Here is a 26,558-nt window from a genome sequence, read left to right on the forward strand (position 1 = left end):
TTTCTTACAGTCATTGGCCTGAAATGATTTCTTACTTTCATTTCTTTGTGCCTGCCACATTGTGGAGCTGGCACTCATCTCCAAGAGTCTCGCTGATCAGACTGTGGTAGCTAAGCTTGCACTCATCTGGAGTAACATTAGTTTAAGTGTCCCAATTGCTAGCCATTTTAGTCTGCAATTGGGACGCTTAAACTGCAATTGTTTTTCCACTTTTGTGCTGAATCATACTTGACCCGTCTGGTTTCCTAGTTCAATTCTAGCACAAATAACTGCTCAACCCAACCCTGCAAAATATTGGAACTTTGGCTTAAATTTTGCACAGGCCAAAAGCAGAAATGCCTGATGCATAGTCATGTGAATATAACAAGAAGTTACGGGTTTTCATTTAAGCACTGTACATTTGATGTAGAGAAGCTTTTGGCTTGTTATTTAGCCGCCATTTAGAGCAGTGGTTTTTAACCTTTATTCCTCCAGGGTCCCTAGTGTACCATAAGAATATATGAGGTCCCTCCTACACAGGCCATGATAGTTACCCTCTTGAAGTTTTACTGCAGTCTTGACAAAGATGTTTGTTTTTGAGCTTATATTTTTTAACAAAAGCATATTTGCTGTTAGTGCCATTATATTGCACAAGTTTAGTTAAAGCATAATACAAACTGAATAGGCCATTTCAAAAACAGGCTGCTGTTTGTATTAAAGAATAAGTTCAGTATTTTCTAAGTCAAAGTTATTTCTTCACAAACATGGTATATAAGCATTTGCCTCACAAAATTGTCTTCTAAAGTTAAGTGTTTTTTCTCAATTTTAAATAGTACCTATCTAGGGAATTTTACAATGAGCCCTATGGGGCTTCAGTGGAACATAAAAGAAGGAGTTTTGATGAAAGAAAACATGCCTTCCAGATTTCTGATGTATGTTTGTGACAACAAAAGGGATCTTGAACTAGTCATTTTATCGTATACTAGCCATGGTATCTGTCCAAGACAGGTAATACAATAATTTAAAAATATTTGCTATCTCTTGCCCTACATTCACCTTCAGAGCCTTTCCTCGGTATCCACGTGTGTCTAGATCTCCCTCTCTCGACCACATTGCCGTAATGCCTGTTTCTCAGATTTTGTCATTATTTTTGCGGCCCCTTTTCTCACTTCCTGTCCGCTTTTATGTTCCTCGTCCTTGAAGGTGACTGTCTCAGTGTCGTTACTTCTTCTTTTTTGTCTCACGCTCACACTTCCTCTTCAGATTGTATCACCAAAGTCAAACTAACCAACCAGTTAAGACAGAAACCTGGTTTCTTAAAAATTTGCGTTTACATGGGCATGTGATCTTTTGGAGTTCTCCTTTGTCAAAACCCTGTTGTGCAAAATGAGTTAAACGTCCTCATGAGCCGCCATGAATTTGAAAACAAACATGAAGCCTGCATCCCGCGAGCAGTGAGGGGAACGTTACTTTTAAAAGTAACTTAGTTGCATTACTCATTACTTCCATAAAGAGTGATTATGATATAGTTACTTATTATAAACTGTAATATGTTGCAGTGTGTTACTTTTTCTTCTTTTGTAAGAAAAACTGAACATTTGACTGCCGGTATTTGTTATTAAATCCAAAACACATATATGACACTTCATGAAATTTAAAAGAAAGTCAAACGTGATAATTTTCTTGTGTATTTTAAATGCTTTAAGTCACCATTGTACATCCTCGACCTTTGTGAATTTCCCCTTGGGATTAATAAAGTATCTATCTAGCTAGCCATGAATGATTTTTGGTATGAAAACTGGCCAGTGAACCACCTGATCACACTGGTTCACCATATCTGTAGCAAATAATTGGATAAAAACTAAACTGACACTTTTTTAATGTTTCTGCTACTGGATTACACACAGCTCACTCTTCCACTTGGCTGTGAGTCGCTACGTTTGCTTCTTGTCTTATATCCAGTGCTGCTGGGATAGTAATAAAAAAGGTATTTTTACTTGAATAAAATAATTATTGCATTAGGTGACCCATTATTTTAAAAAGTTGTCAGACTGTTCAACGCATGTTACTTTTTATGTGTTAACCTGCTGCTCCTAAGATTGTGCTGTTGGGTTTTGCTCTGTCCGTTCAGCTCACCAACATAAACGTAGTGATTTCTGAAATACTGAGACAGATTATTTCAGCAAGGAGAAGAAATCATGAGATTCACTGAACATTTGCCTCTGGAAATTAACCTTTGTGGATGCTTCAACTGCTTTTTATCCGAGGTTGCTGGAAGTGTGTGCAAAGCTAACAGAGAGCAACGGACCTGCGCTGACTACAAAATCCTGTGACTCAGTTAGGAGTTACATGGCCAAGTAACAAGGTTACTCGCAGAGAAATCTGTATGTGTTAACCTGGTTTCTCAGAGACGAGTATCCCGGTGTCTGTAACCAGAATCAAGTTATACGAGGCATTTTTAAAACCGGGTTTCTTTGAATAAATGGGTTATTAAAGTGCATATTAAAACACTCAGTAGCTGGTAAACGCAACATTGTTGTGCAAAGTGCCAATGCCAGTTGATAGTTACACCACAGTGGTTGCTGTGATGCCCTTCTACAGAAGTATTTTTCTGAAAGCATTTTGCGTGTCATCATTTCTACAGACTCTCATCTGCAGTCCCTTGAATACAAGGCACACAACATACATTCATTTTTGTGAAATGCATCTATTATTGTTAATGCAAAAGTAATTAATATTAGGCAGTGTAGGAATGAGTGAGAAGGCAGAGCGAGTCTCAAAATAGTAGGGGTGACAACCAGGCAAAGCCCATTTAATTTGCAAAAATAATAAATAAATGAATAAAAAATAAAAGCAACAGGCATACAATTGTGCTTCTTAAGAAGAAAACAATGTCTGTTGTCACCCTCTAGCAGCACTTTCTAGTTGGATCAGGCTTTAAAGGAGTTCTAAACAGTCAGGTCCAAATGCAATGGCATCTTCCAGGTGACATCTCCCTCTATATATTAGCTGAACCGAAAGGGGCAGGGCATCTCAGACTCCGTCGTCCTTGAGGTGTGGTTTCTCTATGCTTTGTGGGAAAAGAAGATGAAGCCATTAGTGACAGCACCTAATCTTATTCTGGGGTGGTACTACATATCTTAGACGAGCCTGGAAGGAGACACTCTGGCACGCATGTATCATAGCTGGTTGCCGTAACTTTGATGTACCGTCCACATTTTTTGCCATCCCCTGACCCTAACCCAGTAGCTCTACTTTAATTGTGATTCTAGACACTCATTGCCATACACATGTCACCACTTTTACATATGTGAAATATCAGTAGCACTGTAAACAAATGCAGATACAAACCATGTCGACCTGTACCCAAGCCATATTGGTTGAACTGTGCGGCATGGTTTGGTTCATTAATGGATCAGCGTTTTCAGTATTTCCAGTTAGTATTAAGCTTTTTAAAATTTCTTTCATTTTTCAAAGTTTAGTAAAGCTTGGTTTAGTAAGCTTCAACCCTGTGTTTCTGAGTGGGCTGTTTTTGATTCATCGCGTGTGTTTTCTATCTCCTGGTGTTGTTGTAGTCATGTGGGTGCTTTACTGGTAGCTCTTTCTTTCTTTCTTTCTTTCTTTCTTTTTCTTTCTTTCTTTCTTTCTTTCTTTCTTTCTTTCTTTCTTTCTTTCTTTCTTTCTTTCTTTCTTTCTTTCTTTCTTTCTTTCTTTCTTTCTTTCTTTCTTTCTTTCTTTCTTTCTTTCTTTCTTTCTTTCTCTGTCTCTCTCTCATGAGGTCTCACCTCTTTGACACAGCTGCACAATGCTGTCACCAAGCTGGAGATGGAGAGATTTGATCTTCAGAAGAAACATGCAGAAAACATTCATGAGCTTCTTGAAGACACCAACTCGCGGCTCAGCAGGATGGAAGCAGAGCATGCTGCCCAGACAAAAGCCACAGTAAGGCTTCAACTTTCTTTTTGTAATACACATAGGGTGGCCTGCATCATCATTGTTTGCGATGCTTTTCTGGACTCTTCATTACTTCAGTCATTCCTGATCAGAACCTGAGTGCCAGTGTCTTTGTTAGGCAAGGAAAGAAAAGCACACTGGTCATTAGGTGAGTAGGGGAAAGAGGGAAGTGGAGATGAAGGTGGCAGGCAGAGGGAGGCCTCACGGCGCCGTTAATGAGTCCTACTTCTCAAATCAGCATTCAGAGCTTGTCACAGGTGAGTACAAATTCAGGGGAACTGTTCCCGCTGTGTCAGCAGGACTGAGTCAAGAACCTTCAAAGGCAGTCAAATCTCGCAGTGCTGCCCCCCCATTAAATAATTAAACAAGGGAGAGTTCAAGGCGAGGCTGAGGATGAAAGAGATTTCTGTCACTGCAAATTAGATCCTCCACTTTCAGCTCCTTGTTTGCTGTCCTTTCCCATCCTGCAGGTGCACAGTGTTTTGCGAACATGCTAGCCATAGCAGTCTTTATTATAGCCTTTCGTGAGGGTGGAATTCTGGCCCATTGACTCTGAGAGAGTTGTTGGGTAACTTGATTCAAGGACACGCTGGAAATTAAAGCCTGAATTATGAGCTGATAGGACTTTGCTGAGTGATATCTAGTAAACCGGCACCTAAGAGAATATAATATGCAAGACAACACCCGAGGAATCAGTGTAGGATTTGGCACAGGTTAAAACTGAACTGGGACCAAAACTGCCTAGAAGACCGTGTTTAAAACACTAGGTGAGGTGTTTTTGTCATGGAGAGTTAGAGACTGAATTGTAATAGCTGACTCAGGTAAACAAGGAGGTAAAACCTGATCTGAGAAAATTCATGTTTTTCCTGTTTTCTCAAAAGTAGTCCCTCACACCATTCCTTCCCAGAAAGTGTCATGTGGCCACTATTTGAAGGCCTTCTCAAGTGTGTCAGGGAGTACTTTGAAAGAGATTCACCTTAGAGCCCACGTCATGGGGAATATCCTTAATCCAGTCCTATCAGATAGATCCACTGACTTGTGTGAAAGACCAGCTAACCGATTTGATTTTCTGTCTGCTGTGTTTTACCCCGTAGGACCTGATAGTGAAGGAGCTGGAGGCTCGGGTCCAACAGCTGACAGTGGAAGTTGAAAATGGCAATTTGCTGCGTCAGAAGCTGACCCAAGAGAAGGCCGAGCTGGAAATTCTCCACAGAACGGGTGTTGCAGAATTAACACAGATGAAAGAAAGGTGCTGCTAATCTAACATGTTTTTCTGAGTTAATAAGCCTGCATACAAGGCATGGTAATGGGAGTTGTTACTGTTAGTAGATTTAATTCATTTTTATCAGAGTGGGAGCAATTCAGAGGAAGTGCCCATAAGATCTTTTTTTTTTCAGGTGCTCTGAGCTACAGAAAGAAAATGAAAATTTGTCTGAAGAGTATGAGATGAACATTCAGGCAATGCAGGTCAAGCAAGCATCCGATATCACCTTCTTAAAGCAGGAATATACATTGTCGGCAGGAAAGGTATCCTAATTCTTTGAGTTCCCAGCATTCATCATCTTTCATTTTTAGGGGTCTAGGCTTCCTATGTGTCTGTCACTCCATTAGTTTACAGAATATCATCTAATCCTGTCATATCTTAGCATCTTGAAAGTGCACCTAACTATGGTGTGGCCCTGTGTTATTTTTGTGTAAGTAATCCTCCATATCATGCAGTTTTAACTCCTAAAGCTTGATCTTTTTCTGTCTAATGTGTACTGTCCATTTATTTCTCGGCCATTTAATCCCATCACACCCTAGTGTTCTTCTGCTTAATGCTTTGTAGTCTGGATCTGTTAGGTATCACTGACTTGCAGCTTTGTGCTGGGATCATGGGAAGACTCAGCTGAATCTTCTTAGACCTAGCAGTATAAGTAGCGCACCTTTAGAAGCCATTATGTAAGTTTGGCAGGTTTTTTGACCAAGTTGCCTTCCACCACTTTACACGGCCTTAAAAATTCTTCAGAATGAGACCTTTTCTTCATATTTCCTCCAAAACAACTTCTCCTTTAGCTTCACACCTTTCACTTGTATCACATGCACCTTTTACACCCTTTCTTTTTTTTCATGTTTGTTCACTTATACTAAAACCAGTTCACCCAGAGTCTAAACCTTCGACTTCGACTCCATCTCTGACTCCTCAATTTATGGTGCCACCAACTCAGACTGCTGATGATAAATACACAGCATACAAGATACAAAGCATTTCATCACTGCTGTCAGGAATCACAGGGTACTTTTTCGTACTTTTAACCTGTTAAACTTTGGGTTTAGATAGATAGATAGATAGATAGATAGATAGATAGATAGATAGATAGATAGATAGATAGATAGATAGATAGATAGATAGATAGATAGATAGATAGATAGATAGATAGATAGATCTTTATTGTCATTGTCACTTTTATAAAGGAACAACAAAATTGAAGGTGCAGTCGACTCAGTGTGAGGCATAAGATTTAAAAAGACAAGAAGAGAGAAAATAATAACAAACCGAATAGTAATAAAAGTACTTTACAAAATATACAAATTGCACTGGTTGACTTAAGGTCTATATTGCATATTAGGAGAATGACATGGAGCAGTTTTATTCCGAGTTCAGGGCCATGTCTGCTTTTGGATAAAAGCTGTTTTTAAGGCGGTTTGTTCTGGTTTTTGTTGCTCTGTATCTGCTGCTGCAGCTTTTCATATTTATTAAATAATATTTACAAAGTTTAAAAAGAGGCTATTTTAACCAAATGTTTAGAAGGAAAAAATAGTTTAATTGAATTAGTATAGTTGAAATTGGAAATCTTACCACATTATATTACAATTGACATTTAGTCATCGTCGGTACATTTTTACCAACTCCAACTCCTGTAAACCAATACTTGCTTCCAACTCCACGACTCCGACTTCACAGCGCTGAGCACCCCATACACAGTAGCAGCTTCTCTCAGCTTCACATACAGTTCCTTCTCCACCTTCATGTGCTTCCCTCCAGACCATACCTTTAACATTGACACTACTCCGGACCTCTCCTCAATGCTGGATCACACACTGCTCTCTCACCTCTGTTGAAACCCACATAAAGCTCTTGCCATCTTGCTACGCTCTCGATTTCCTCTCTCCCAAGTTCTTTTTCTCCTTTCTTACCTGCCCCTCTTCTTTTTATTCATGAGGCTGACCTTACCTGATGCCGTGCACCCGACATGCTGCTAAGTGTCAATCACCTCATTAAGGCAAGAGCATGTCGCCACTGATTAATCAACGGGTTATGTGAAAACGTAAAACACTTAATTTAACTCCATAGTTCAATCCTCTATAACACTCATTCAAAATTTCCTGAAAATCAGTTCTGCATTTTCGCATGATTGGTGATCAAATAAAGATAGATTGTGGTTTATTTGTATAGATATTGTATCTGCTAAGTTACAAAACTGCCTCCTTCAAAACAACTTCAATGTTAGTTTCAAAATTTACACTTAACTCCATCTGCATCCCACACCCCATCATACTTACGCAAAACTTTGACCATGTAGATCCTTTTCGCCTCCTGCTGACTTCTTATCATACCCTCAGACTTCATACAAACCCACTGCTTGGTAAAGAGAAGTCATGAACATGTTTCCCAGCCGTACACCCACTTCCTCTCGCTCCTCCTGCTCACTCCCTTCTTTAACTCTCACCTTGGTCTTTCTTTGCATTCAAGTTGTGGAATTTTTTTTCTCATACCAATTTTCCATTTCTATTACTTCCCCTTCAATGCCAAGTCGCTGTTTGGCTTAAAAAAGAGATGTTGATGTTCTGTAAGTGTATCCCACTAAATTCTAATTGTTTCTGATCTCAGTGTTCTCAGTATCTCCAGCTTTCTCTGTATTTTGTTTGATTCCCCTCACTTCTCAGCGTTTTGTATGCGAGTGTCCTAATGACTGTGAAGAAGTTGAAAAGCTAGTCATAAGCATCCTCAACATCAGTTTACATTCCATTTTCCTTCAGTTTCTCTATTTCCTATCTTAGAGTGCAGAGCTGATTGACAGTTTGGAGCAAGCCGTGACTGAACTGAAACAGAAGGTGCAGGAGGCAGAACAACGGCGACAGCAGCAACTGAAGGCGAGTATTGACCGGATTGATTCAGAACAAGTGAACAAAGTTTCAAATTTCTTAGCATCAAAAGTAAATAAACTTTGTGGCCAATGGAGGGTGCTCCAGCCGCCCCAACCCGACACAGACAGACACAGGAGGCACAACTTCAAAGCACATATGCTTTATTTTTCTTTTTCCCTTGTGGAAAATATTTTCCCTGTCTCCCACAAGCCCAATACAATCCCAAAAGCACAACACAACTCTCCCTTCTTCTTTCTCTTTTTCCTCCTCCACTCCTCTGGGTAAGCTTCGCCTCCCTCCACCCAACTCTGACTCCCTGAGTAGTGTCTGCTGGCTCTTTTGATAAGGCACCCGGAAGTGCTCCAGGTGCTCGTTGCCCTACTGCTGGCAGCACTTCTGGGTGTGGCGGAGGAGCTGTTCTGCCGCACCTCCTGGCGTCACCCACGGATCCTAATGGGGCTGTATCCAACTCCAACTCCCATGGAGCCCTGTGGGAGTTTGAGACACCACTGCAACCCAGGGGGGCTGCCGCTTAGCACTCCGGGGAAGGTATTGCTATGACCACACTTTCTCCCCCAGTCCTTCCAGTGTGGGGGCATTCTGGCCGGGCCAGGACCCCGGCCGTCCACTACAACACATACAAGTCATTACAAATTCCCATTTGTTTGATTTATCTGAAGCTTTTTGTGTCTTCTCCTTCAGTTTATTTCAATTTTTTTTGACATAGCTAATGGTTTGATTTTGTTTTAGGAACAAGAAATGTGCTTTCAGAAGGAGAAAGCCAATCTGGAACTGCTTAATGAGACGAAGGTGAGTTGCATACAGATGGCTTGTAGATTAGTTTAGCGTGTGCTGCAGGACAGAGAGTTGAGTTCTTGTCAACATCTGAAATATGAGTGGACTCTCGACATTCTGTGCACAGGAGCATCTGTGGGGAATGCAAGAGAAGGAGCATAGACAACGTTAAGTGTGCTGCTCTCTGTTGGCAGATTCAATCCTTGCAGATTGAGGCTGAAAAGGAGAGGGAGAATTCCAGGAAGATGATTAATTCCCTGGAGGAGAGTTTAAGGTAAGCTCCTCATCTGGGGAAGGACAGCCTGAATGGTTAAGAGCAGCTGCTTTAAGGGCTAAGAAAAATGTGTTTGGCCTGTCATTTGTGCTGGGCTGGCCAGAGAGGTCACCTTTGTGCTGTGTAGTCCTGATGGCCACAGTTATCAAACGTCCACCTCAGGAATGATCTATAGCTGTGTTACTATGGTAACATTTGATGAGCTACTGCTCTGTGAATGTTTGCTCTCAAGGTCACTTATGCAGCTAATGCACATCTTTGGAATTTCTGATTTCTGTAGTTTTCCTTTTGGCTTTATTTTTCCCTTGTTACATGTAAAACCTACAAACGTATTCTTATAAAATTACTTAAAATGTCTGGATGAGGGCACCCATGGGAATAAAATAAATAGCAGGCATAGAGAAAACAACAAGAAAATGGCATAGGGCAATAACAGCTGAGTCAGACTTATAATGATAGCCGCATAGCTATTGAGATTAGAAAAATAGAGTGTGGTATGTTTAGGGTTACGGTGGTAGGAATATAGTGCAATATCTATAGAAATTAATTGTTATATATGGACTAGTGCAAGAGTGAACACTTCTAAGAGAAATAGAGTAATATGTTTGGTGTTATACTGACATCCCTATGTTTAGAAGGATACAAAGAGAAATGCATAAAGGCAGAATAGTTCAGAGTGATATCAGCAGACTTGGTAATAGCTGATGAATTATTAAACATCTGTGAGATTAGAGTTACAGAGTCATATAGTTAAGGTTGTTGTGTAACCCACACAATTAGAGAGTGGAACCAGGAACCTAGAAATAAAAACGAGTGATTTTAATTCCACTAGTAGGACACGAGAAATGCAGTGATTTCTGCTAAGCTGCTATTCACATTTGGTAGAGTACAGAATGATGTGCTGGGGTTCTGCTAACCCTTTTTTTATTTTGAGTGGCTAAGTGATTTCTGCACAGATTAGACTGTAATATGAGTGTGGTATGAGTGATGCCAAGTGATGAGAGAGTAAAGGAATACAGACCATGTTTTTAAAAGTTATAGTGAAATTTCTATATTTAGGGATAATATTTGCCCAGGCAGAATAGTTGAAAGTGGCATTAGTGGAGGAAGAATATCTGATGGGTTATTGTGGAATATTACTCATGGTAGTAAATTAAAGGTTATTATAGAAAGTCTCTGATTAGAGGGATCAAGAGATATTTGCAGAGGCAGAGCAGCGTAGCTTAACTAGCTTGATATCAGGATAGCAGGAGTAATGCTGAGTTGTATGCTTAAATATTGTGATGTCTATGAGATTAGGGGTGTGCAGAGTGGTATTTTCTGACATCTGTACTGTTATAGGGATATGGACTGCTACCAGTACCAATTTGTACCAAAGTAAAAATAATATACATTTGACTAGTATAGTGGCAATACCATGCAGAATAAAAGTGGGGTCTGACACAGAGAGAGAGAGATATCAGTTGACATGACTTGGAAGGGCACCACTCACCAGAACCATTTTTCCACAGTACCTATCTTCGAACTGAGATGCTTTGTAGCGTGAGTATATCAACAATTTGATTGGTCACAAAGGGTGGGATTTGCACTGTGGACAGGTGGAGTTTAGTGGCAACACTGCATGGAACAAGGTAGGGGTTTAAATAGAGAGAAGAGGTCAGCTGACATCACCAGAAGGCGGACTGCTCACAGTGTTCACAGATTGTGTGTTTACAGCTCACCAGCAGCAGTTTACCGCAGCGCAAATCTTTGAATCTGAGATGCTACATAGCGTGATACCACAGCGATTCAACTGGTCACAAGGGTAGAATGTACATTGTGGACAGGTGGAGTGTAGTGGTTACACTGCACAGAAAAAAGGTAGGGGTTTACACAAAGAGAGGTCAGCTGACATCACCAGGAAGTGTGCCGCTCATGGTGTTTAGAGAGAAACTCTCTGTATAGCTGACTGATGGGGCTCTCCATTTAGCTCACATCTGAGTCAGAGATCGCAGCTTTGCAGTTCACCACAGTGCAGATGTTCAAACTGAGATGCTTTGTGGTGTGACCCCACAGTCATTCAACTAGTCATGCTTCTAATTACAAGCATACCTTTCTTTTTTGGAGAAAGCACCGCCAAATATAGGTACATCACCAGCAGTCCCTGGGCACTTGATTAAAACTTCACTGGACAGATGAAGGCCCTTGTTAGAGCACCATCTGCAAATACTGATAGAAACAAAAAGAGCATGCTTTAAACATTAAGTCTTGAATTAAATACTGGACAATGCAGCTTTTTTAGATTAATGTCATACTAGTATACTTAAGGCGGCAGTGGTAGTGCTGCTGCCTCACAGTTAGGAGAGCCGGGTTTGCTTCCCGGGTCCTCCCTGCATGGAGTTTGCATGTTCTCCCCGTGTCTATGTGGGTTTCCTCCCACAGTCCAAAGACATGCAGCTTAGGTGCTTTGGCGATCCTAAATTGTCCCTGGTGTGTGTGTGTGTGTTTGTATGCCCTGCAGTGGGCTGGCGCACTGCCCGGGGTTTGTTCCTTCCTTGAGCCCTGTGCTGGCAGGGATTGGCTCCAGCAGACCCCCGTGACCCTGTAGTTAGGATATAGCGGGTTGGAAGATGACTGACTGACTGACTAGTATACTTAAATATTATTATCACAATCTTAAGGTCTAATACTTCATTTTTAAAACGTGTAGTTTTACTTTAAACATATCCCATCTGCTTTGGTGCCATTTTGATTGCTTGTTCTCTCGTCCAGGTTTATATAGCCCTCTGCTTGTGTCAACTTGATTCTTATTAGATGGTCCAAGTTGGTGACCACTGGTCGATTCCGGGATTTTGTCTTGATTACCATGGGTTATCAGATTGAAGAACCCTACACTAGATCCTTGGGATTTACCTTAAATGCCAGTAAGCTGCGCCAGCTCAGTAAACTCTTCATTTTTAGCACCCAAGTCACCATCTCCAAAAATGGCCCTTCCTAGTTTTCTTTTTCTTAATGGCAAACTTGAAATCAGAATACTAATGGCAGTCATTTGTCTGACTGCTGTTTAGAATTTTTTCCCGTCAGCCTGGTTACATCATCCATTCCATGATCAAAGTCAAGAGATGAACCTGGTCGCCTCCAGTCCAAAACCAGACAATTCGTTCAGCGCACCTTTACCTTCAAACATATAGATGTTCACAGGCTATGTGGACAGACATTATATTAGCCAATGTATTTACTGCACTCTCTGCTTTTTCATTTGGTTACTCCATTGAGCATGTTCTCCGGATTTCAATACAATTTCTCTCACGTACAGTAAGATTGCTTTGATATAGTTCTTCCTAAACATCCCCAGGTATAGTGCAGCAGCTCTGGATTTGGGTTTATCAGTTATTTTGAGAATATTTTCCAGTTGGGCCATTCTGCTCAGCTTCTTTCATACAGTATTCTGTTAAGATACTCTTAATTGTGCAAAAAAAAGCACTGATAGCTTTGTAATGTGAAAACCTGCACACTCATTTCAAAGGCCTCAACTATACATAATTCACCTCTAAAGCTAGGTCCGACACTACCACCTTTGCATTTAAAAAATGCTGGTGTTTTTTGCATTGTTTACAATACAAAAGGATCCCTGCCCATACTGAAACGCACGAAAACTTATCTGACCTAGACATTCGCCTGCACTGGGATTGCACACATAAGTGGCAAACTCCATGAAGTAGTCCCATGAAAGACAGGTTGCCATGAGCTTTATGTGCTTTTAAAAGTCTCCGTGCATGCAGGGGTCCACAGTTAATTGTTCCAGCGTCACATTAATGTGCTGATTACAGTTAATATTAACTGTCTTCACAACTGATGACAGTCGTCTTGTCATTAAATAAAAAGTAAGCAAATGTTAAAGTGACACTAAAAAATATATATATATACCAGTAACAGCGGACTGCATGATAATGTGCAGTGAATACACTTGACTTGAGCATTCCTAGTTTTCATGCTCTTTTTCTGTACGTTTGACATTCGTTTGCTCAGAGGTTGATGCACTTGCTGCTTCCTGAGCAGCCCTTTCTTTTCTTTTCATTCGTCGGCATCTTTTTGTGTTAAAACTGATTTGGTCAGTGTTTGTGTTGCAATTACTTAGTACGTTTTATTTAATTTTTCACTTAAGCTGGCACTTAAGTCTTCAATCTGCTTCAAGAATGATTTAAGATATGAAGGGGTAGGGGAAGTGACGGTAAAGGTGGTAGGGATGAGAATGGCGTCCGTATGCATGTGCCACTGGGCCACCCTGCTGGACGCTGCAAAGAGAGTTGATTCTACAATAAAATAAAAAGAGTAATAATTCCAAAACTCTTCACTTTTAATATAAAGCTGTAGTGCAGAGTTTCAGCGTAGTGTATGTGTGTACCACATTTCAGGCTACAGGTTATTTGATTTTTGACCTTGACCTTCCTGGGTTGACCTTTGACCTTGGAGGTCAATCATCACCCCGAAAGTGGATAGTAGACGTCATGTAGTATATGTGTACCAAATTTCAGGTCAATAGGTCAAACGGTTTGCGAGTTACAGGTGATTTAAAATCCTGGACAGACAAACTGAACAGCCATGGTAGCATATTATATAAGAAGATATATTTTAAGCTCAATGTTCCTTCACCAGATGATCGATTATAAGGTAATATTGAGAGGTCGGCTGCATTCTACAAACCTTCCACTTTGTTAAGAGCCTTTGTATTAAATTTTGCTGCAGAATGCACTCCTCCTTATTGAACAGATCAAGTTTAAGTAATAAACTTTGATAAGAGGCTGCCAACTGAGTTATTTGCAATCTGATTTTTAAGGGTCTGTGAATTTTTCACCACAACGGTATTGCAACCGGCCACAGGATTTATCGTAAAACTGTAGCAACTGGCAAGCAATTTGCCTTTTATGCATGTATACAGGATTCAAACGCAATTTAGATGCATTAAGGTAAGCAGCACAATAATCACCATAGAAAGCAACTCTTTTATACCTGCTATGTTGAAAAATGTCTTTCTACTTTAAAGGGTGACTGATCAAGGAGGAAATGAGCCATTGTGATCAGCAGGATCCAAAGGGCCACAAAATAAGCACAAACAAATCAGAGTGTAATTAGAGTATCATTTTCATAAAACTGTGTTTATGCCCAATCCACACCAAAATGCTGGCAGTACATTTTAAGAAGTATACGGCTCTGGAAAGCGTCTTTAAAAGTCTTTGTTTCCTGGGGTCAAAAGCGATGAGATAGTGTGGGCTGAAGGTGAAAATGCAGACAAGTGTATGCATTATCTAAATGAAAACACATTTGTGTGAACAGGACCTTTAACATTTGCTGTTCTTCGCAGATGGTGTGCTAAACTATACTTGTTTTACCAAATTAGGAGGTATTGTATATTAGCTAGAATTAGGTGAATCATTACAGAGGAACATGGACAGCATACACATTTGAGCAAAAGTGTGGCAGATGAAATTGAATGTAAATAAATGTGAGGTATCTCATGTAGGAAGTGTGGAGGATTGCCGGCTTCCCAGTCCGGCCCTCACCCCCAGACCGCTAGGAGGAGCCCTCCGGACAGCATATTCGTGCCCCGAGTTCCAGCAGGGCCTCATGGATTTTGTAGTGTCGTTACACAGCCTTGCTGGATACCTTGGGGGCCGCCAGGAGTCGCTGTAGGGGGGCTAGTGGGCCCTTACGTGCCCTATAACCCGGGAGTGCGTCACAGTCACGTGACTGGAGGAAACGACGTGCTCCCGGGATGAAGAAGAGGACTGTTTGCCCTGACCTGGAAGGAAACGGACTTGTGGGTTGTGCCAGGAACCACTTCCGGGTCAGGGGATATAAAAGGACTATGGGAAGCCCAGTACACTGAGCTGAGCTGGGAGGTAGGGTGGCAAGTGTCTGGGCGAGGAGGAGAGAGTATTGTGTATTGGTTTATTGAGAGTTTATTGATTATATGAGTGTGGAGTGGAGGGTGCTTGGTGCACTGTATAACAGAGAAATAAATATTAGTTATACTTTTACCTCGTGTTCAGAGTGGTACCTGAGGGTTCAAGAGGTGGCTCCACGCATCAACTGTTACAGAAGTTAAAATGTTAGACATGAATACATAATGGGAGGTCTAAAAATTTGAAACTGCCTCTTGAGAAGCACCTAGGAGACATAGTGAACTTGTATCTATCTAACTCCAAGCAGTGCACTGAAGCCGTTTAGAACAATAAGAGAACGTTGGGTTATATAACATGATTTATGGCATGTAGGTCAAAGGAGGTTACGCTAATGGGGTTTGTAATGTATAAGTGAGGCCGCAGCTGGAGTACTGAGCAGTTTTGGTCTCCAGGGTCAGTGCTTGTCAGGGCCCATTTGGAGCCCTAGGTGTAGTGGACGAACGTCGCCCCTCATGGTCCATCCGAGTAGTTGGTATTATTAGACTTCAACGACCTATGGGGAGAGTCCTCCTGGGTGTCTGGAGTGTGCAGCCCATGGTGTACAGAGTGTGTGCACTTTTGAATTCATAAATGGTACCCTGCAGGTAAAAAAAATCCAACTCAGTATTATCAGAATCTGGCAACATAGGGGCCAGTCTGCCTCGGTCTTCAGAGCTTGCACGCCTTAACTTTAATAAATGGCACCCCTCAGATGACAGCACCCCAGGCACCCACCCATGTCACCTAATGGATTGACTAGCTCTGTCTAGGCTGCAAAAAAGAAACACCACAGTACTAGAGAATGTCCAGGGAGGAGCCACTAGGCTGAGTGGTATGAGCTGTGGAGAAAGACTAAAGGAGTTGAACCTTTACAGTTTAAGCATACAGAGATTAGGAGGTGACATGACAGAAGGGTTTAAAATTATGAAGGGGAATTAGTACAGTGGATTGAGACAGCTACTTTGAAATGAGTTCAACACGGGCACAATTGGAAACTTATGAAGGGCAAATTTCACGAAAATGTTGCAAAGTTTATTTTCACACAGAGAACCATAGATACATGGAATAAGTTAAAAGTAGAATGTTAAAGAATAGGACTTTAGGGACATTTAAGATTCATCATGTTGTTATTTTACAAATATTAGTTGAATAAGATTGGAAAGCTTTGTTGGGTTGAATGGGCTGTTCTTGTCAACATTTTTTAAATGTTATAAATGCTTTAAATACTATTTTAAGCAATGTTTCTGCTTCATCAAAAACATGTCAATACATGCATCATCGGTGCCAAGATCTTCCTGGTAGACAGCATGGTGTTCCTCCGTTATCTGTTGTCTAAGTATTGAAGTGACCCCATTACATTAGCCTTACGTGACAGAGGCACTGGTTGAGGTTAGCATCACCGTTTTCTATAAATCCAAGCAGTGATTTTGCTATTACATCTGCAATATGCTTGTGCTGTAGGCTGATAGCTAAACAATGTCAGCAAGCAGTTTTGGAAGGGGTTTAATTTTGCCCCCTAAACCTAATATAAAAGAAAAGCATTTTATGGTTTCAGTATTTTGTTGACTATTAAGGTATGAAAATTATCTGTGATAGTACAAATGCATTAATGAATCATCTTCACAAATTGAAACAGGTTTTTATGCCTCCAGCTGTCAGAAAGGTTGACATATTTTGACAGATGATCACAAATTTCTTGAACATATACCTTTTAATGGGAAAAAGCAAATTATAAATCAAATTTTGATTTGTTCTTGCTGGCAATGTCAACTCATTTCTCGCTTCATTCACTAAAGTCACTTAGTAGCTCACTACTTCCATGCTTTTGACTGTGTAATATTTACATTTATCTGCTTAGTAGACACTTTTATCCAGATGGACTTGCAATAGAGGTCAACATAATTGAGTAAACATCAGTCTGTGGGATTGTTTAGAAATACCATATATACTCACATATAAGTTGGGTCTTGAAACCCGAAAAATTGATCATAAAATCAGACCTCGACTTATACGCCCGTTCAAAAATGCGACACTTAATTTTTATTTATTTATTTTTTTAACATCTTCTTGCCTCCTTCAGTCTCGTATCAGTTTCTCAGATACATCGAATTTTGTTGCAGCAGCACAGTTACTAATTTGTTTCGCTGCTTCAATGACGTTTAATTTAAAACCAGCTTCACATTTTCATCTGATCGAACGCTTCATCGTAGATAAGGGATCCTCTTACGATAAAGGTGTATGAGAGTGTGAGATAAAAAAAAACAAAACAGTGCAAACGTTGCTTCGGAATAGTTTGGGTATTACTGTGTAGTCACGTAGGCACAATACAGAGAGAGAGAGAGAGGTTAGGAGCACACGCTGATACAGTGCATTGCCACACCCACATAGAATAACAAGGCAGTGTGCTCCATGGTTACTCTGACAGGTGAACCAATAGCGTAAGTTTTCTGCATTCGACTTTTATGACAGACATTATAAAATGCCAGAAATTATACTGTAAATTCAAGTCCCGACTTATCCACAAGTATATACAGTGCATCCGGAAAGTATTCACAGCGCATCACTTTTTCCACATTTTGTTATGTTACAGCCTTATTCCAAAATAGATTAAATTAATTTTTTTCCTCAGAATTCTACACACAACACCCCATAATGACAACGTGAAAAAAGTTTACTTGAAGTTTTTGCAAATTTATTAAAAATAAAAAAACTGAGAAATCCCATGTTCATAAGTAGTCACAGCCTTTGCTCAATACTTTGTCGATGCACCTTTGGCAGCAATTACAGCCTCAAGTCTTTTTGAATATGATGCCACAAGCTTGGCACACCTATCCTTGGCCAGTTTCGCCCATTCCTCTTTGCAGCACCTCTCAAGCTCCATCAGGTTGGATGGGAAGCGTCGGTGCACAGCCATTTTAAGATCTCTCCAGAGATGTTCAATCAGATTCAAGTCTGGGCTCTGGCTGGGCCACTCAAGGACATTCACAGAGTTGTCCTGAAGTCACTCCTTTGATATCTTGGCTGTGTGCTTAGGGTCGTTGTCCTGCTGAAAGATGAACCGTCGCCCCAGTCTAAGGTCAAGAGCGCTCTGGAGCAAGTTTTCATCCAGGATGTCTCTGTACATTGCTGCAGTCATCTTTCCCTTTATCCTGACTAGTCTCCCAGTCCCTGCTGCTGAAAAACATCCCCACAGCATGATGCTGCCACCACCATGCTTCATTGTAGGGATGGTATTGGCCTGGTGATGAGCGGTGCCTGGTTTCCTCCATACGTGACGCCTGGCATTCACACCAAAGAGTTCAATCTTTATCTCATCAGACCAGAGAATTTTCTTTCTCATGGTCTGAGAGTCCTTCAGGTGCCTTTTGGCAAACTCCAGGCGGGCTGCCATGTGCCTTTTACTAAGGAGTGGCTTCCGTCTTGCCACTCTACCATACAGGCCTGATTGGTGGATTGCTGCAGAGATGGTTGTCCTTCTGGAAGGTTCTCCTCTCTCCACAGAGGACCTCTGGAGCTCTGACAGAGTGACCATCGGGTTCTTGGTCACCTCCCTGACTAAGGCCCTTCTCCCCCGATCGCTCAGTTTAGATGGCCTGCCAGCTCTAGGAAGAGTCCTGGTGGTTTTGAACTTCTTCCACTTATGGAAGATGGAGGCCACTGTGCTCATTGGGACCTTCAAAGCACCAGAAATTTTTCTGTAACCTTCCCCAGATTTGTTCCTCGAGACAATCCTGTCTCGGAGGTCTACAGACAATTCCTTTGATTTCATGCTTGGTTTGTGCTCTGACATGAACTGTCAACTGTGGGACCTTATATAGACAGGTGTGTCCCTTTCCAAATCATGTCCAATCAGCTGAATTTACCACAGGTGGACTCCAATTAAGCTGCAGAAACATCTCAAGGATGATCAGGGGAAACAGGATGCACCTGAGCTCAATTTTGAGCTTCATGGCAAAGGCTGTGAATACTTATGTACATGTGCTTTCTCAATTTTTTTATTTTTAATAAATTTGCAAAAACCTCAAGTAAACTTTTTTCACGTTGTCATTATGGGGTGTTGTGTGTAGAATTCTGAGGAAAAAAATGACTTTAATCCATTTTTGGAATAAGGCTGTAACATAACAAAATGTGGAAAAAGTGATGCACTCTGAATACTTTCCGGATGCACTGTACAGTAAGTGTTACAGGACAAGGTTATAAAATTGACCATCATACAAGTGAAGAGCACACAACAAGACACATACAAGTTACCTGACAGCTAATATCAGTTAGACAGAAAATAACCTAACAAGGGAGTCTTCAAATGCTTCTTAAACACATTGGGGTGCGCAGCTCATTCCACCAGACAGGAGCTACACATAAACTGAGGTTTGATATCACACACAGAGGTGGCACCACCTGACATTATTCATCAGCAGACCTGAGTAGTCGAGAAGAAGCATAGGACCTCACAAGTGTCTCTAAATAGAAGAATGCTGACGCGCTAACTACTCTGTAGGCAAACATCAAGGATTTAAACTTAACACTTGCTGCTACAGGAAGCCAATGTGGTGATCTGAAAAGAAGAGTGACATCTGACTGTCTTCGTTGGTTGAACCACATGTGCCGCTAGAGTTTGAATTATGCTGCATGCTCTGTCAGATATGGTCTGATCTTGCAGATATTGTATACTAGTCGTCCCTCGCGGCTTCACCTGCATAGTAGTGAAACAGGACAGCAAGGGGGGCCCTTCCCAGCTTTCCACTCCTGACGCCACGCTTTCCCCTCCCCTCTGCCCACAGCCTCTGTCTCAGATTAGCATGAATATAGCGCTCATATAAGTGAACTATGATACTTAGCGCGATAAGACAGGTCACAAAATCAACCGGAATGTTCAAGCAAATTATAGAAAAAAAACCTGATCTAAATCTGTATAGTGGTTTTCTCGTTCGCTAGCTAAGCAGAGGTAAGGTTCACACCCCATGGCTGGTGCGCGAGTGAGGAGGGCTCCCCCCCTCCCCTCGGCCCGCTGTGTCTCTCTCGGATTCTCACAAATAAGTTGGTACTGCAAGCAAACTATGGTACTTAGCGGGATGAGAGAAGTTGCAAAATCAATCAGAATGTTCAAGCAAATTCTAGAAAAAAACCCGATCTAAATCCGTTAAGTATTAATCTTGTAAAAAGAGGACAGACATACAGACAGACGCTGGATTCTCTGTGTGTGTGTGTATATATAGCAAAATACCCGCGCTTCGCAGCGGAGAAGTAGTGTGTTAAAGAGGTTATGTAAACATATATATACATATATATACATATCTACATATACACATATCTACATATACATATATATACATATACACATCCACATATATATACATATATATATATATATATATATATATATATATATATATATATATATATATATACACATATCAACATATATATACATACATACATACATAGTGCGTTGTAACACAGGCTGTGATTGTTACATTTGAGGGAGACGACAAATCACAGCTTCCCGCTTTCTATTCGGGCCTGTGATTGGTGCTTTGACTGATGCCCAGATCCCACAGTATGTCCCCTTAGGAGAGGTGTTAGGCAAGTGTAATTGAATAGCGGTGCTGCAAGTTTAGCTTTACACCTGTTTTTAAGGCTTATTGACTGAAAGGGGCTTTCATGAAAAAACTTAGGGCTTTGCTGCAGGATACACCCTCCACAAGTTAAGGAAGTAAAAATAAAGGTATATATTTCTGTTTTATTTAAACCTTTTAAGTTTGTATGCGGGCGGCATGGTGGCGCAGTGAAAGGTGCCAGTTAGGAGACCCGAGTTCGCTTCCCTGCGTGGAGTTTGAATGTTCTCCCCGTGTCGTTCTGGGTTTCCTCCGGGTACTCCAGTTTCCTCCCACAGTCCAAAGACATGCAGGTTAGGTGCATTGGCGATTCTAAATTGTCCCGTGTGTGTGGGTGTGTGCGCCCTGTGGTGGGCTGGCACCTTGCCCGGGGTTTGTTTCCTGCCTTGTGCCCTGTGTTGGCAGGGATTGGCTCCTGTATTTAGGATATAGTGGGTTGGATAATGGATGGATGGACATTTGTATGCATAGCCCCATTTGCCCGTTTTCGTTATTTTTCTTTCTTCAGTAATATTTCAGCAAACCCGGAGCTTGTCAGTTCAAATCCTGGTACTGACACCACTGTGTGACCCTGAGGAAGTCACTTCACCTGCCTGTGCTGCAAAAAACAAAAGTAATGTAACAAATTGTACCTCAGATGTTGTAAGTTGCTGGAATAAAGGCATAAGTCAAATAGATAAATATGTATTATACACATAGGAACTATTAATTTATTTTCAGTTAAGTCATCCTGTGTGGATAGCGCTTTGAGTACTGAGAAAAGCGCTATATAAATGTAATGAATTATTATTATTATTATTATCTGCAGCAAACCTTTATAAATGAGGGTTTCTCCTTTTTAGATAGTGCAAACTGTTTCTTCTTCATTGAGGTTTTCTCTTGGAGAGCTTTTTTCATTTCATTGAAAATTAAAGCAGCAGCTGCCAAAATATGCAGCTTTCTTATTCATTTTTCAACATTGTGTAAAATAACTTTATAAAGTAACATAAAAGGTTTAAATACTGGTTATCCTTTAACACTAAAATATTACTAAAGAGATACAAAAAAAGTAAAATGCATAAGTTGTTTTTCTTTAAGGAGATTAAATATTACTGAAGAAAGAAAAAAAAAAACTAAAACAGCCAAATGGGGCTATGCATACGAACTTAAAAGGTTTAAATAAAACAGAAATATATACTTTTATTTTTATTAACTTGTGGAGGGTGTATCCTGTAGCAAAGCCCTAAGTTTTTTTGTGAAAGCCCGTTTCAGTCAATAAGTCTTAAAAAGAGGTGTAAAGATATTGACAATAAGCTACGCAAACCCACCAAGACATGCAATCGTTTAAATCAAGGCGCGAGTCGAAAAACACCATCCCATACTATTAGTTAACGATTAACACATTTCTATATGTATTGTAAGCATACAATACAACTGATAATATGTTGTGCTTATTTATCTGGTGTACCGACATTTTTGCGCGTTTAACGGCTGAAATCTAACGTGGTTTGTGCCCTTCAGAATGAAAACAGTTTGCATTTACCTTTTTAATAAAAGGCAAGCTTTTAAGCCTGAGAAATAACCCCATAAATGCACACGTTTAATTCTTTATCACTTCAAACAACTGAACTATCCAGAACATTTCAGGCAAACATCCAGCATTCAAACTATGTATAAAAAGCACAACTGTTAAAGGAATTCAGCATTTCTTAATTGAAAATGTTCCTTTAATCCTCAACATGTCTCAATGAGTCGTTCTGGTGGTTTTACTTGATGTTTTGATCTTCTGGTTAATTGTGTTTGCAGTTGAGATGTTCTTTCCTGATTTATACTTGTTTTCTCGTTAATATTTGTTTCGCTAGTGTTAGTGTTCTGATTAGAGGTTATTGGTTCTTTGATGTCTCGACGGTTTCTTCTTAGAACAGCTCCTATTACGCAATTCCGTCACATACTGGTCTATTGTTTCGCCGCTTTTCTTGATACATGTAAAAAACTTGTGCCGCTCAAACGTCACATTGCGCTTTGGGTTGCAATACGTTTTGAATTTTTCAACTATTTTGTTCAATTTCATATTGTCTCCATCTTCTTCAAACTGAAAATTGTTATACACCTCTAGCGCCTCTTCGCCAATTACATGTAGAAGCATAGACGCTTTCATTTTTTCACTTTTCCTATCTGCTTCAATTGCAGCAAGATACATCTCGAATCTCTGTTTAAATCTTTTCCAATTTTCAGCTACATTTCCCTTTAACTAGAGATTTGGTGGGGGCTGTAATCCTTCCATATTTTTTTTTCTCTTTTGCTAGAACGTCTTAGCGCTTTCTGACCACGTTTTCGGGTTACTCACAGACACGAGACTCGTTCCAAAGCTGAACCTCTTCTTCACATTCCTCTTCCAATCCGCCACTTCTGACACCATGTAGTGATCTTGTTAGGTTCGTAGTTTAATCAATACACAGGATTGAAAGATATAATAACTTTTTAATAGACAGACTTTAGAGACATTTACTGTACAAGTTACTACTCGTTCTTTAGTTCACGCCCATTCTTCTACTTGCATCGGCATTCACAGGCATTACTAATCATTCTGTAAGTATCCCTTAATAGACCTTACTAATCAACTATCATTACAAAATCCAACGTGGTTTGTGCCCTTCAGAATGAAAACAGTTTGCATTTACTTTTTTAATAAAAGGCGAGCTTTTAAGCCTGAGAAATCACCCCGTAAATGCACACGTTTAATTGCACATGTGTTCATATGTATGCTTACACAGTATTAAACCCACCGAGACATGGAATCGTTTAAATCAAGGCGCTGCGCTACCTTCTTCCAGATCGGCCCCAAGGCGTTTCACGTGATTACATAGGAGGCGTGATGACGCGATACGCGACTCCGCCCCCGTCCATTACAGTATATGGACAAAAAAGAGGTTCCAGTTATGACCGTTACGCTTTGAATTTCGAAATGAAACCTGCCTAACTTTTGTAAGTAAGCTGTAAGGAATGAGCCTGCCAAATTTCAGCCTTCCACCTACACGGGAAGTTGGAGAATTAGTGATGAGTGAGTGAGTGAGTGAGTGAGGGCTTTGCCTTTTATTAGTATAGATATATATATATATATATATATATATATATATATATATATATAATCCATATTACTAACCGAGAATGGTAAACCGGAAGGCAAGGACCCAGGTACATGGCGATGGATGCAGGAGACATAGTGCGCAGGCGCCAACAGCTCACCTAACGGAAATACGAAATAAAGCAACGAGCACAGACAATACGGAACCCTAACCGTCCACAGTACACCATAGTCAAACCCGACATATTACGGAAGGTGCGGGCGCCTACAACGCGCGTCCAACACACCGCAGGCAGACCCCAGAGATGGTACATAAGCCCCAGAGCACCTACAACGCGCGTCCAACACACCGCAGGCAGACCCCCAAGATGGTACAGAACCCCACAGATAAAATACGAAACAAAGCAACGAGCACAGGCAATACGGAACCCTAGCTGTCCATACTACACAGCATAGTCAAACGCGACATAGTACGGAAGGTGCATGCGCCTACAACGCGCGTTTAACACACCGCAGGCACACCCCCCAGAGATCCGGACTCCACAGCATATGTGAATCATCACATTACAGTAATACAATAATATGAGTACTCACAGACAAATGCAACAGGCCTCGGCGTCCCGCCCCACAGTCAAATCTCACAATGTACGGAGTCGCGAGACGTCCACAAACCACAGCATAGTCAAAGCCTCGGCGTCCCGCCCCACAGTCAAATCTCACAAAGTACGGAGTCCTGAGATGTCCGCAAACCACAGCATAGTCAAACCCACCACGCGTCACGGCTCAAAAGCAAAGGAGCTCAACTGACATAAATAAGCGCCTACAACGCATCACGGCTCAAAAACAAAGGAGCTCAACTAACGTAAATAAGAAATGAGGCAACACGCCCATAGGTGACGACACAGACACACAAAAAGAGGATTCAGCCCCCCGCCCCAGAGTGAAACGTGAAAAAAGCAGATAAGAGATTATGAAAGCAGTGCAATTCGAAAGGCTCCAACAAATGATGGCGCGATACACATGCAGAGAAAGGTACAGAATATGAAAGCAGTAAAATCCAGAAGTATTGTAACATCCCAGCCAGGTTGAGGGCTGTGTGGGTTTAAGTGACTGTTAGGTCCGATTGAGGGAAGGCGGAGTACAGCACGGAAGACTGATAGCGGGGTATTGATTGATGCGGTAAGGGGGGGCGTTGGAGAGGGTGCTAGAAAGTTGTGTTTGGAGTTAGGAAGGTTGCGATGTTCAAGTAAAACTTTTGTGACACTTTATCATGTCATTCGCTACAGTATCAAAGAAAAGATAGAAAAGATTGCATTACCGCAAACAAAAGGTGATTAATCATCAGAGCCAGGTGTAATTGAAAAAATAGCAGGACAAATCAGGGTCAGAAATAAAAGGCAAAGAGTAAACAACAAAGTCTTTTCGCATTTGCAACATTCAATGCACAAAACGTGGATTTACACAATAATGGACCATACGCTATGAGAATCTGTGGTCCCGGAACAGTTAAAGCAACAACAAGTTAAATCTCAAAGAATACACAATTCGGTCAGGTGTATATTGATGATTACGGAGAAGCGATGCAAATTTTAACATGCAAAAAAGAAAGGTTATGTATATATTCCGCAAATAACATTACACACCAGAGGAGATTGTGATATGCCATTCGTATTAAAATGTTTACAGTTTACCGTCAGAATAGCATTTGCTATGACAATCGATAAATGACTGGGACAAACATTAGAAAAAGTCAGATTATTTATTAGAGAAACAGAAACAATATTCACTTACGGGCATTGTCACAATGTGTCTCCAAACAAAATTGTTTTTAATGAAGCTTTAAAGTAAAAGTGCAAATAATGAAATTGAAACAATTCCAAAGAACAAAAAAATGTACATTGTATATCAGATTAACCAAACACAGGGGTTGGCGAGTGAAGCCCCCTAGTATATATAATATAGAGAGAGAGACAGAGAGAGATTGTATAATCCATATTTATAAAATAGAATGCCTCTCTGTTTGTATATTCCATATATATAGTAATCCTACACCCTTTGACTGATCTGAACCAAATTTTGCATAGCTGCTCTGTAGGACCATACAGTCAAGATAGACTACTTTGTGACCCAAAATTTTGACCCTAGGAGTCCCAGTGGGTTTTTTTCCCCCATCTTGTGTGCTTCAATTTATACAGTAGTGCCACCTGCTGGCTCAGGGCAAGTGAAACATCCGAACAGATTGATGCCAAACTAGTAGACAAAATGACCAGAGCTTAAAATTACTTACCCATGCAGCACTGCATACTCCTTCTATCTGTTGCAATACAAAAAGGAGTGTTGTGCACTTTTGGAGGGAGGTGATGGGTGAAGCTTGATTGAGACTGGAAGTGCAGTGCAACACAAAGGAGAATCAAAGGGTTGTTGTTTAACTCCTGCTTTATCAGCTTTTCTTCATAATTTAAGCACTACAAACTGTCCACCTTGAACTAAGAGTACGAGTCAGACATGACAGCCTTCATTTTTATAGCCCAACAAGGAGTTCCATCACATCTGGAATACAATCATACCCAAAACAAACAAATTCTTGACTTATATTATTAGAGAGGCAGTGTGGCAGATGGGACAGCTAGCAATAACAACTGGGTCATCATTTAATAAACACAAAAAGCTTGGATTTTTTTTCTTAACTCATTCTGCAGATATTCAGCTAGTATACAATAATTTTGCATTGTATTGGACATTATATAAAATTATTTTGTATTAAATGGCATTTCAATCAGTCAAGTTTCCTCTTGCTCCAGGAAAGTTCTCCTTTGATTTTTGCATTT

General features: G+C 40.7%; 1 protein-coding gene across 1 annotated transcript in view; it reads left to right on the forward strand.

Annotated features, from left to right (window-relative positions):
• cep112 (centrosomal protein 112) overlaps positions 1-26,558 on the forward strand; it is a 243,439-nt gene that overhangs the window by 86,420 nt on the left and 130,461 nt on the right. The window contains exons 12-17 of the mRNA XM_028819151.2: positions 3,778-3,921; positions 5,028-5,182; positions 5,331-5,460; positions 7,975-8,067; positions 8,812-8,871; positions 9,051-9,130. Coding sequence (XP_028674984.2) covers positions 3,778-3,921; positions 5,028-5,182; positions 5,331-5,460; positions 7,975-8,067; positions 8,812-8,871; positions 9,051-9,130 — 662 coding nt within the window. The remainder of the gene's footprint in view (positions 1-3,777; positions 3,922-5,027; positions 5,183-5,330; positions 5,461-7,974; positions 8,068-8,811; positions 8,872-9,050; positions 9,131-26,558) is intronic.

The sequence above is a fragment of the Erpetoichthys calabaricus genome, chromosome 14 (assembly GCF_900747795.2).
Source record: "Erpetoichthys calabaricus chromosome 14, fErpCal1.3, whole genome shotgun sequence".
Lineage (NCBI taxonomy): Eukaryota > Metazoa > Chordata > Cladistia > Polypteriformes > Polypteridae > Erpetoichthys > Erpetoichthys calabaricus.